The sequence below is a fragment of the Bos mutus genome, chromosome 5 (genome assembly GCF_027580195.1).
Source record: "Bos mutus isolate GX-2022 chromosome 5, NWIPB_WYAK_1.1, whole genome shotgun sequence".
NCBI lineage: Eukaryota > Metazoa > Chordata > Mammalia > Artiodactyla > Bovidae > Bos > Bos mutus.
The window spans coordinates 77,895,343-77,907,750 of record NC_091621.1 but is presented as its reverse complement, the minus strand read 5'-3'; the positions used below and the strand labels follow the sequence as shown (position 1 = coordinate 77,907,750).

Sequence of the window (12,408 nt, the reverse complement as noted above, 5' to 3'; positions counted from 1 at the left end):
GCCTTTTTATCCACAGGTAATAAAGTTAATATGTTACCATAAAACTGGAGATCATTAGTATCACCGTTATTGATTCCCAATGCCCCACTTGGGTTCAAGGTCTTCCATTACAAGATACAGGCACAGCAAGAGGTTCCTCAGTTTTGGTTCAGAAAAGCCTGCATAGAGGAGGCAAACAATTAGGTTGACAATCCCAGATGACAGTGTAACCAGTGGGCAAATATGCAAAAAGCATAATTATGTTGAACTTCGGGTTCCTCCTTTGTAAAATGACTATAAAAGACGTTTAGTGGTGTGATGAGGAGAGGTAATGTTTGTAAAATATTTGGTAGGGACAGCAGACACTCGATAAATGGTAATAAAATTGGTTAGAATGTTTTGAATAGAAGAAATCCGAAAAGCTGTGACTTGGGAAATTAACGTAGAATCTATGACTAAAATGGGTTGGATAAAGAAAGTGATAAGTAGAAATCTAGTTAATATGCGTTTTCAATCGTCTGGATGGAAGGTGGAAGGGCAGGGGGACAGGTAGGGGGCAAACTAGGACCTCTACCAGTGGAGATGCGGCAGTCGGGGGCCCCTAGGGGCGAGGGCTACAAAGACTGCGAACCTGGTACAGTACCTGCCTGGGTACAGAGCCTGGTGGGTGAAGGCCCCGCAAAGCATGCGAGGAATCCGGAGGGTCTGCAGCCCAAGTACCAGAGAGAGGACGCGGAGGGGGAACAGATTGGGGGTGTGGGGGGAAGGTGTTCACCACCGCTACCTAAGTCCCGCCCTGGGAAGCATCAGTATCCAGGCAAAAAAGTCAGTCAATACTGGAGGCTTGGACTGGCAGAAACCGGTTCCCCCGCGGGATACCGGCGGGAAGCCGGGCGGAGGTGGAGCGCAGTCCCTGCTCCGCCCCTTTCGCCGCGTCCCGCCTCTCCGAGCGCGTTCCGAGGGGCGGAGGCCGAGACGCCCCGCCCATCTTGGCCACTTCCACAAGTCGCGCCCCGCCCTCCCTCCACCCCGAGCGCGTTCTGAGGGGCGGAGCCCAGTGCGCCACATCTATAAGGGCCACGCCCATCCTCCGCGCCCCACCCTCCCGCGCTCGCCCGGGATCCCTGCTCGCGCCGGCTGCGCCAGCCCTTTCCCCCTACCCCGTGTTTCCCCGCGCGTCTTGAGCACCACGGCGACACCATGTTGGGCATGATCAAGAACTCGCTGTTCGGGAGCGTAGAGACTTGGCCTTGGCAGGTCCTGAGCAAAGGGAGCAAGGTAGGCCCACAGGGCTGTTGAGGACCGGAAAGAGGGCTCAGCTGGGAGGAGGGGGAGACAGAGAGACAGGATGGGTTTGAGGGGAGAATCCCAGCTTAACGAGATGGGCTGCGCCTGTTGAATGCACTGGTCCATCTATATATTACAAACATTCTGAATATTCGTGTACTGCGAGGTCTTCGGTTGCAGGAAGGACTGAAAAAGAGCTTATCCTGAAGAAGCTCCCAAACCGTCCTCGGTGGAGAGCGGAGTTTAGAAGAACAAGATCCGCGCCGCGTGGTGGTAACTGTGGAAGGCCAGGAGCACCTGGCAAGGAGCAGTCCACTTCTGCCAGTGGGTGACGGTGAGGCCCTCGCAGAGGAAGTGCCCTCAGCTGGGCCTCGGGAGTATGCAGGAATGGTCAGAAACGAGAAGAGCCTGTGCACAGGCTCAGAGCTGTGAAATGTCTTGTTGGTCAATGGAACTCCCAGAACTGGGCGCCTAGAATACAGGATGAGTGAGGCATCATCGCAGTTTTCCCCCAAATTGACATCAGTGCTCACCCAGGCAGATTGGACTGCTCCCGGAAAACAAGGAATCTGCCACTGGGTGATAAGCTCATTGCAGACAGGTACTTTGTGCTCCTCCTGGCTGGAAACTTAGCTCCCCACCCAGTGCTGCTTTTGTTAAAAAACCGTGTTGTCCGGGCGGCCAAGGCCAGGTACCCATTACAACGATCATCACACAAAACCCTCAACTAGAGTCTGGACTGTTTAAGCAGCTAATAGCCAGAGGCCTGTACCTTTGTCTTTATCTGTCTCCTTACTCATATGTAGAATGAGCAGTTTAGATCTATCAAAGGTGACCTTTTCAGATGCCTACAAGCAGCCAGGCATCTGATGATGAAAATGGGTGACAGACTGAGGCAAGCTGAGGCTACGTGGAGTGAGAACTCAAGTCCTCATCTACACAGAGTGATTCCAGGCAGTTGTCATGCAGTGGTAAAGAATCCACCTGCCAACGCAGGTGATGCTTGAGACGTGGGTTCGATCCCTGGGTCAGGAAGATTCCCTGGAGGAGGAAATGGCAACCCACTCCAGTATTGTTGCCTGGAGAGAATCCCATGGACAGAAGAGCCTCGTGGGCTGCAGTCAATGGGGCTGGAGAGTCAGACACGACTGAGTGACTGGGCACACACGTCATGCATTGATGTGAACCAGGGTTGCCAGGTTTTTAAGGAAAACTAGCAACGCAGACTTTTGTGTGAAATCTCTAGATATAAAATTTATTCATTCAACAAATAACTGTTAAGTGCCAAGTGAGGGTCAGGTACTCCTACAGGCAGTGGGGTAAAATAGTGAACAAAACTGGAAAAAATCCCTGTCCTCGTGGAGCTTCTGTTTTAGTGACTAGTGAACAATTAAATGTCAAATATTTCATGTATTGGGTGGTGGTCAGTACTGTGATTTAAAAAAAAGCAGGAAAGGGGAGGAAGGATTAGAGAGTGTTAGGCTGAGGCTGTAGTTGGAGTAGGGCAACTGTGTCAGTTTTAACTGTTAAAATGTTTGTAAACATTGCAGATCAGGTGGGCAGGAGGAGGTGTCTGATGGGATGTCGCCCGTGTGCACACCCATCTGTGGACTCAGCCCAGTGACCTCCAGGGTCCTTCTTGGTCTTGACACTGAAGAATCCACCACCTGTTACTTAAACCTCGCAGAGATCTTTCCTTTCTGTAATAGAATTGGGCTCACTTTGTCTTTGGGGTACAGGATTATTTGCAATGCAAGCTGAGGGTTTGGTCTCCTGGGAGAAAGCACTAGAAGGAGACAGGAGGATGGGAAGAAGGGAGAGACCAGGGTATTTCTCATCTCCTTCTCCACCCTATGAGGTCTCTGGAACCAGGAGCTTCTCTGGGGCTCCAACTCTTGCTGGCCAGGTTACCATGCTTCTAGGTTTCACCACATGACCCAGGTATCTGAGCTCAGGTAACAGATCACCCTGCCTCCACAGCCCTGTAGGGTTCTTGCAAACCTCTGGGTTGCTTCACTGTTCCCTGGTGGGCTTCTCAGCTCTTTTGCTAAGTTGTTCAGTCGTGTCTGACTCTGCAACCCCATGGACTGTAACCCACCAGCCTCTTCTGTCCATGGGATTCTCCAGACAAGAATACTGGAGTGGGTTGCCATGCCCTCCTCCAGAGGATCTTCCCTATCCAGGGCTCGAACCTGCATCTTACATGTCCTGCATTGGCAGGCTGGTTTTCTTCACCACTAGTGCCACCTGGGAAGCCCCTTTCAGCTTTTTTAGTATCTGTGAAATCAATCCCTTGAGTCAAGGTGCCTCTGTTCAAAAGTCTTTTTCCTTAATAGCCGTTTATCAGTACAGAGTCACCTGCCACGGATTTGTTGTCTCCAGGCATAAATGCACCTCCCTGATAAGCATCTTTCCTCAACATTTGGTAAGAATATGGGGCCAATTTATAGCGACATGGGTGGACCTAGAGATTACCATCCTGAGTGAAGTAAGTCAGACAGAGAAGGAGAAATATCATATGACATCCCTTATATGTGGAACCTAAAACGAAATGATACAAATGAACTTACAAAACAGAAAGAGACTCACAGACTTAGAGAACAAACATGGTTGTCTGCGAGAAGGATGAGGAAGAGGAATAGTTAGTCCTTGATGGATGTGTACAGACAGCCATATTTAAAATGGATAACCAACAAGGACCCACTGTATAGCACAGGGAGCTCTGCTCAATGTTATGTGGCAGCGTGGAGGGGAGTTTGGGGGAGAATGGATACATGTATATGTATGGCTGAGTCCCTTCCCGTTCACCTGAAGCTATCACAGTGTTGTTAATCTGCTACACCCCAATAGAAAATAAAAAGTTTAAACTAAAAAAAAAAAGAATATGGGGCCATACAGGGTGTTATTACCAAGCCGAAGCAAATCATTTAACCCGAATGAACCTCAGTTTCTGCAGCTTAGAAGGGGTATGAAAATATCTCCTCCATCCGCTCCCAGAGTTGACAGAAATTTTACATTTGTTTGAGAAACATGAAAATGATTTATAAACTAAAACACCCTACAAGTGTTGTGATATTGTTATGTCAGAATTCAGCTCAACTCCATTCTCACTAGCTTCATGGTCCTGGGTAGCTTAACCTCTGATGCTGATGAGGGGGGAAAAATACTTCACATCTTGTAAGATTGTATTGAAATATAAATGAGACCCAATTATAAATTGTGCAACAGAGTACCTAGCGCTTGATTGTTAACTTTCCTTTTCTTACAGGTAATTTGGGGTAAGTTACTTAACCTCTCAGGCTCAGCTGGTAAAGAATCCGTCCGCACTGCAGGAGACCTGGGTTCAATCTCTGGGTTGGGAAGTTCCCCTGGAGATGGGAAAGGCTACCCACTCTAGTATTCTGGCCTGAAGAATTCCATGGACTGTATAGTCAATGGGTTGCAAAGAGCTGGACACAGCTGAGCAACTTTCACTTCACTTTGCTTAACCTCTCAAACTCTCTGAACCCTGAAATTCCTCAACTGTAGGATGAGAATGACAGTGCCTTGTGTGAGAATTAAACATTCAAAGACTCTTATAACCCTTTTAAAAAATATATACACTTGCAGGGTGTTATTGTGAAGATGATCTTTTTCTAAATGGTCTCTCCTTGGAAAGAGTCTTAAGTCAGAAACTGTTGTCCACTGTTCTGGGTCAATGGATGGAGCACATGGTATGCCCCATGTAGCTTGAGGTTAGGTTCAACCAGATGTTCAGGGCTGATTTCAGGTACCTGCTGGGGGCCCAGGCTGCTACAGACCTTATCAGGTGCCTTCTGCCTTGCCTGGAGGGGGAGATGGACCTACACCTCTTTGTGTGGGTTTGGGCGGGACTTGTGGGTGCTCAGTGCAGGACTGATATTACTAACTGATATCTTTATGGGATTTGTTTCCAGCCTGTGCACATTGGTTAGGGCCCCACTGTGTGGCTTGGAATCCTGGCTCCACTTCTTGCCAATGTATCTTGGGCATGTTGCTTAACCTTGTGTGCTCCAGCTTCATCTGAAAATGAAGATGAGAACACTTCACTGGGTTGTTGGAGGGTTGAATGAATGGATCCATATAAAATATTTAAAATAATACAGGACACATAGAAAGTGCTCAGCTTGATCATCATTATTGTTATTCCTTTATAATGAGAAAGCTGTCTTCCAAAATCAGTGTGTATACCCACCACATCAGGTGGTGTTGGGGTCCTTTAATGGACCAGAACCTGGTGGTCCGGAGTCGATGATAAGAAAGTGAAAGAGAGAGAGCCGGAGGGAGGGAGACAGAGAAAAAAAGAAAGACACAGGGACCCAAGCTCTGATGAAGCAAAGGTACTTTAATGATCTTTCTGTGAGTATATATAGGCTGTTGTACAAGACATTTCTTTTGACATTGATAAAGATCAGAAAACCAAACATATAGCAACCATTACCAAGGGAACAAGGGATTAATAATGGTCACAAGGTCAGGAGACAATCCATATCTCAAGAAAGGGGATCGCGACTAAGCAGTTTTGTCGTAAAGAGAATGTTCACTGAAGGAGATTCAGGCCTGTCTCACACAATGACCTCAGTCCTGGGAGCAGCGTGCTTTCCCACTTAAAAAGAAACAAAGGACTCATGAGAAACAGCATGTAGGAATCCTCCTGTTAAACATTCCCTGACAATTGCCCCTTATTTATTTATAATATTTGTAAAAAGGGTTCTGACCATTAGAGTTTGTTTAGTTTTAACAATTTTTGCGTGAAGGCAACAGTAAACGACATATATAATTGTTAAGACAGTCACCAAAATTACAGTTCTAGAACCGATGTTGTGAGTAATGCTTTGAAACCATCTTCGTGGGTCTAGCCCAGATAATTGATCAGCTAGTTGTTCAGCTAAAGTTTTCAAATTAGTGGAAGAGGGCAGATTTTTAGAAAAGGTTTCAAAGATTTCTTTTTTTAATAATTGTACATTCAGAAAGGCATTATCATGTATGTTTTGTAAATGAAATTTGATTTGTTCCCAGTTGTAGGCACTATTATTGAATTGAACAGGAGTAACACAAAATTGAGAAGAATTCCAATCACATTTTAGCATCACCTGTTTTTGTACATCTATTAATTGATCTCCAACCCATCTGATGGCTGTTTTTAGTTCCTGTATTTCATCTTGAATTTCCTCATTTATCTGAACCTGAGTGGCCCACATAGTATGAGCATCTTTAGTCCAATTTTGGATAAAATTATGTGTTTGAATTGTAGTTTGTAAAGTAACACCAGTGACAGCAGCAGTGGTGCAAATAACTGTTAATCCCAAAATGCCAAAAATCAGCCATCCAATGAATCGTTTAGATCGCCAGAGCAATTTCGTAAGTAACCGGGAAGCAAGTCCAGCCATGGGATCTTCCCAGGCTTCCCAGGGCCGCTGGAGATTTATTGGTAACCACAGACTATGTCGAGATCGAAGAATCAAAAGGGATTCATTTCTTAAGGAAACAGGAGAGTTAAGACAAGTGTATAATTTGCAATTTATACAAGTTACAGAATGTAAAGTCTTATTGAATTGTAAATTTCCTGTAGCTACAACAAAAGGGAGTGGAATACAGGCTTGTATGAAATATGATTGATTATAGCAAAATAAATAATTATTATGACTATGATTGGTCCCTGTGAAATGTCCAGTCTAAGTCCCAAGTTCTTCAGTGCTCTCAGCAAGTTTCCAGATGTCCCATTGATTAGGCCCAATCTGTTTATCGAGGACGATTTGAGGGTGAGAAGGTGTCATTTCACCGTCAAGCCAGCCAAGGAGTCCTTTTCATGGAAGTGTTTCATTGAACTGTTGGTAGTCTTCTATGCTACTTGAGTAGCATAGTCACACATGGTGCAGTTTATATCATCTGAGCAGTTAGATACCCACATAACATGGTGTCCCCAATCAACAATGGTGAAATTGGCCATAAACATTAATTTCTCTGATTTACCTTGACATTTATCTCAATAAACAGGAGTATGTTTAAAGTTTTTATAAGTAAACCCCTTACATTTTAACTTTTGTCCTTTTCCTAGAGTTTTGGTAGTATTAACATGGTTTTTATAAAAGGACAGGGCAGTAAACAGTCCAAGCAATGTGTGGAATTTCCTTTTTTGGAGGCAGGACAAAAGCCCATGTTTGTCGATTAACATTAATACATAATTTTATTGGGCCCATGCATAAAGGAAGGATTTCATAGCCTAGAGAAATGTTAATTAGTCTTCCTTCTTCCTCAGGATGAGAGGGCTCCTCCAAGCTCCAAGGAGGGGACATATGTGTTGAGTCATTAGTGGATACGATTGGTCCTATATCTGTCCATTCTATAACCTATAATAAAAGGGGAGGTTAGGTATATAAGCCCAATAAGTGTGATCAATCAAGTCAGCCTGAGCGGGGGAAGCAAAAGCAAGCATAGCGACAAAAATATTTTCAGGATTCCGAGGCATTCCGTGTTGAGAAATCAGATTTTCAGTTTGATTAGTAAGGCTTTTTATCTGTCCCCAAGTAGGGAGATCATGAGGTTGATGACGTCAAGTGCGGCATTTTTTGGAAACTTTTAAAGCCGCCATGGCTTGTATTGGAATTTCTTCCTCTTGGGGTTTTTGTTGTTTCGTCTCTAGTTTGAATGCTGGGGGCCCCCCCTAGGTTGAATCTTCTGAAGAGGAAGCCATGTGAGTTCGTTGGATCCATCTGGAGAAATAGAAGCATACCCTTTCCCTGTAAGATTAGTTTTAGATTTCCATTGATTAGTTAACCCATCTTGATACCAAATGGGCAAAGGAAGGGAGGTGTCCTTCAATGTCTCGAGATGTTTTTCTGCTTTTGTCAAAATATCTCTTTGTGGTACGTTTAAAAAAATTAAATAAAGCTGTATTAACAATAGTTATAGGAAGAAAGGAAATGATAATGATGAAAACATTCCTAGGAAATATTTCAGTCCAAAAAAAAATCATCTAGAGATCTGTTTGGGGACTGGTATTTGGCTGTGGTTTTGAAGTAATGAGTTGATTTCCTCCTCATTGAGTACATACATTTTTCCTGATATAAAAAGAAATGGGATCTGACTGTGTTTTAAGTGGTTTGTGTTATTTGGGGCTAAGGATTAGGAGCAAACACTCAAACATTTTTCCTAAGTGAAATTACTGACAAGCTGATGCAGAACAACTTGACATATGAATGCTGCTCACATCCAAATACCTGACCTTGTCCCCGGAAAAGAAAGGCAGCCTGGCAGCTGTTGAATCTCTCTGTTCAGTGTGTTAAGGAAGATGATTATACTTTTAAGACAGACCTGAAAAGAAGGTGAATATTTTGCACTTTTGATACTCTTAGGAACAAATAACTTATTTGGCAAATGGTATAATTTTTATGTTGTTTTTGTTTTGTATTGTGAAACAGGCACTGAAGTTGATGTTATTTTAAGAATCTTACAGACCAGAAATAGAAATAAAGCTATATTAACAATAGTTATAGGCTTAAAGAATATATTGCGTTGGAATCTAGTAAAGTCTCCTCTGGATAAGGAAGATAAAAGTGTTCTTGTGTATTCCCTTTATTTAATTTTTTATTTGTAGTTTTAGTGTGTAATGTATTTGTTTAATTATGTCTTGTGTTTGTGGATTATAAGGAATGATTATAATCTGTTTAATAGAGAATGAATGTAAAAATTGTTTGAATTGTTTAGAAAATAGGCAGGGCCATTGTCTGTTTTTATAGAATTAGGTGTTCTCATTATTGGAAAGTAAGCTATCAGGTGGGTTATTAAATGTCGTATAGTTTCACCTCTGAGAGGTGTGGCCCGTATAAAAGAAGAATTTGTATCAATTGAGACGTAAGAAGGAAGAGGAAGAAAGTTAAGGGCAATGAGTTACATCCATTTTCCATAAAATTTTCTTTCATTTGTCATAAACCTTTTTTATATTTTTGTATTTATCATTTTATTTGCCATTTCTTATATCTTTTTATTAAAAGCATATGTATTTTCTTTAGCAACAAGTGTCTTGTATGTTAGCATTTTATAGATTGGTGAATATATTATAAATATATATATTTATAAATAGTTTAAAATCTCTAGTTTTTCTGTAAGAAAAACTTTTTGTAAGGAAGTTAGTGTTCAGTAATTAATGTTTTAAAATCTTACTTTATTTGGAAATGACCTAGCTATTTAATAAACTTTTATCATTTAGTTTATCATTTCTAAAATATAATTATTTTAATAGAGTTTTTATCTAAAAATTCTCATTTATATATTTATATATATAAAGAGTTACCTTTTGTTGACAAATTTAGTTTACCTTAAACCTAGGCATAGTAAAAGTATTACATTATGTTGATGACTTAAGACATGTCTTAATTAGATTAGCAAACAATTATATGTATATTTAAATAAACATTATTCTTAATATTGAATATTTTTCAGTTCACGTGAACTTAAATTTAAATGGAGCTCATTAATTTCATATTATCCAAAAACAAAGACTTATAGTGAGACATAGATAATTTTAGATAGACAGGCATAGTTTTCTGCTTGAAATTTAAAATTTTTTTTTTTTTTTTTGAGTTCCACCAATTTGTTTATGGCTGGAGTCCTAGGTAGAGTGGGCTGTGTATCCCAAGGACATGATAAGAGTTAACTTCAGGTTTTTTCTTAGGCCTGTTTTTGTTTCCCAGGCAGAATTGGAGTTCCAAAAAAGTATTTTAACAGTATTTAACCTTTTCCTAACTGCATACATAAGAAGAACCAGTTTTGCATTTCAAAAAAGATTTTATTTTAATCAGTTTTCTCTGGAGTCTAAAGAATATCATGGCCTTTCAGTGTCAAAAATATCATTTCTCCTTTTTGTAGTTACAGTATATTATTAATGATATATGAATGAGGGAATTGCTGTCACATTGGATGTTAAGTCTTGGCTACAAAATTTTGACAAATAGTAGGACTGTTAAGCATACCTTGAGGTAACACAGTCTATTGAAATCTTTTATGAGGCCTGATATGATTAGGATAAGGGAGAGAGAAAGTGAATCTCTCCCAGTCTAAAGGATGTAAAGGTATATTAAAAAGGCAATCTTGTAAATCAGTAATAATAACGTGCCAATTTTGAGGAATAGTAGTAGGTGATGGGATCCCTGGTTGTAATGCACCCATAAGTTTCATAGATGCATTAACTTTTCTAAGGTCTGTTAAGAGATGCCATTTGTTAGAGTTCTTTTTTATAACAAAAATAGGAGAATTCCAAGGAGAGCAAGATTCCTCAATATGTTTTAATTCTAATTGTGTGTCTATAACCAGTAACGCTGAAGAAGCTGAAGTTGAATGGTTCTATGAAGACCTACAAGACCTTTTAGAACTAACACCCAAAAAAGATGTCCTTTTCATTATAGGGGACTGGAATGCAAAAGTAGGAAATCAAGAAACACCTGGAGTAACAGGCAAATTTGGCCTTGGAATATGGCATGAAGCAGGGCAAAGGCTAATAGAGTTTTGCCAAGAGAACGCACTGGTCATAACAAACACCCTCGTCCAACAACACAAGAGAAGACTCTATACATGGACATCACCAGATGGCCAATACTGAAATCTGATTGATTATATTCTTTGCAGCCAAAGATGGAGAAGCTCTATACAGTCAGCAACAACAAGACCGGGAGCTGACTGTAGCTCAGATCATGAACGCCTTATTGCCAAATTCAGACTTAAATTGAAGAAAGTAGGGAAAAGCACTAGACCATTCAGGTATGACCTAAATCAAATTCCTTATGATTATACAGTGGAAGTGAGAAGTAGATTTAATGGACGAGATCTGATAGATAGAGTGCCTGATGAACTATGGACGGAGGTTCGTGACATTGTACAGGAGACAGGGATCAAGACCATCCCCATGGAAAAGAAATGCAAAAAAGCGAAATGGCTGTCTGGGGAGGCCTTACAAATAGCTGTGAAAAGAAGAAAAGTGATGAAAAGCAAAGGAGAAAAGGAAAGATATAAGCAGCTGAATGCAGAGTTCCAAAGAATAGCAAGGAGAGATAAGAAAGCCTTCCTCAGCGATCAGTGCAAAGAAATAGACGAAAACAACAGAATGGGAAAGACTAGAGATCTCTTCAAGAAAATTAGAGATACCAAGGGAACATTTCATGCAAAGATGGGCTTGATAAAGGACAGAAATGGTATGGACCTAACGGAAGCAGAAAATATTAAGAAGAGGTGGCAAGAATACACAGAAGAACTGTACAAAAAAGATTTTCATGACCCAGATAATTATGATGGTGTGATCACTAACCTAGAGCCAGACATCCTGGAATGTGAAGTCAAGTAGGCCTTAGAAAGCATCACTACGACAAAGCTAGTGGAGGTGATGGAATTCCAGTGGAGCTATTTCAAATCCTGAAAGATGATGCTGTGAAAGTGCTGCACTCAATATGCCAGCAAATTTGGAAAACTCAGCAGTGGCCACAGGACTGGAAAAGTCAGTTTCATTCCAATCCCAAAGAAAGGCAATGCCAAAGAATGCTTAAACTACCGCACAATTGCACTCATCCCACACGCTAGTAAAGTAATGCTCAAAATTCTCCAAGCCAGGCTTTAGCAATACGTGAACCATGAACTTCCAGATATTCAAGCTGGTTTTATAAAAGGCAGAGGAACCAGAGATCAAATTTCCAACATCCACTGGATCATCAAAAAAGCAAGAGAGTTCCAGAAAAACGTCTATTTCTGCTTTATTGACTATGCCAAAGCCTTTGACTATGTGGATCACAAGAAACTATGGAAAATTCTGAAAGAGATGGGAATACCAGACCACCTGACCTGCCTCTTGAGAAACCTGTATGCAGGTCAGGAAGCAACAGTTAGAACTGGACATAGAACAACAGACTGGTTCCAAATAGGAAAAGGAGTACGTCAAGGTTGTATATTGTCACCCTGCTTATTTAACCTCTATGCAGAGTACATCATGAGAAACCCTGGGCTGGAAGAAGCACAAGCTGGAATCAATATTGCTGAGAGAAATATCAATCACCTCAGATATGCAGATGACACCACCCTTATGGCAGAAAGTGAAGAGGAACTAAAAAGCCTCTTGATGAAAGTGAAAGAGGAGAGTGA

General features: G+C 41.5%; 1 protein-coding gene across 1 annotated transcript in view; it reads left to right on the top strand.

Annotated features, from left to right (window-relative positions):
* The first annotated feature begins 1,061 nt into the window (after positions 1-1,061).
* Positions 1,062-12,408, top strand: part of HEBP1 (heme binding protein 1) — a 37,471-nt gene continuing 26,124 nt past the window's right edge. Inside the window, exon 1 of the mRNA XM_070371118.1 lies at positions 1,062-1,257. Within this exon, the coding sequence (XP_070227219.1) occupies positions 1,180-1,257 (78 nt within the window). The 5' untranslated portion in view covers positions 1,062-1,179. The remainder of the gene's footprint in view (positions 1,258-12,408) is intronic.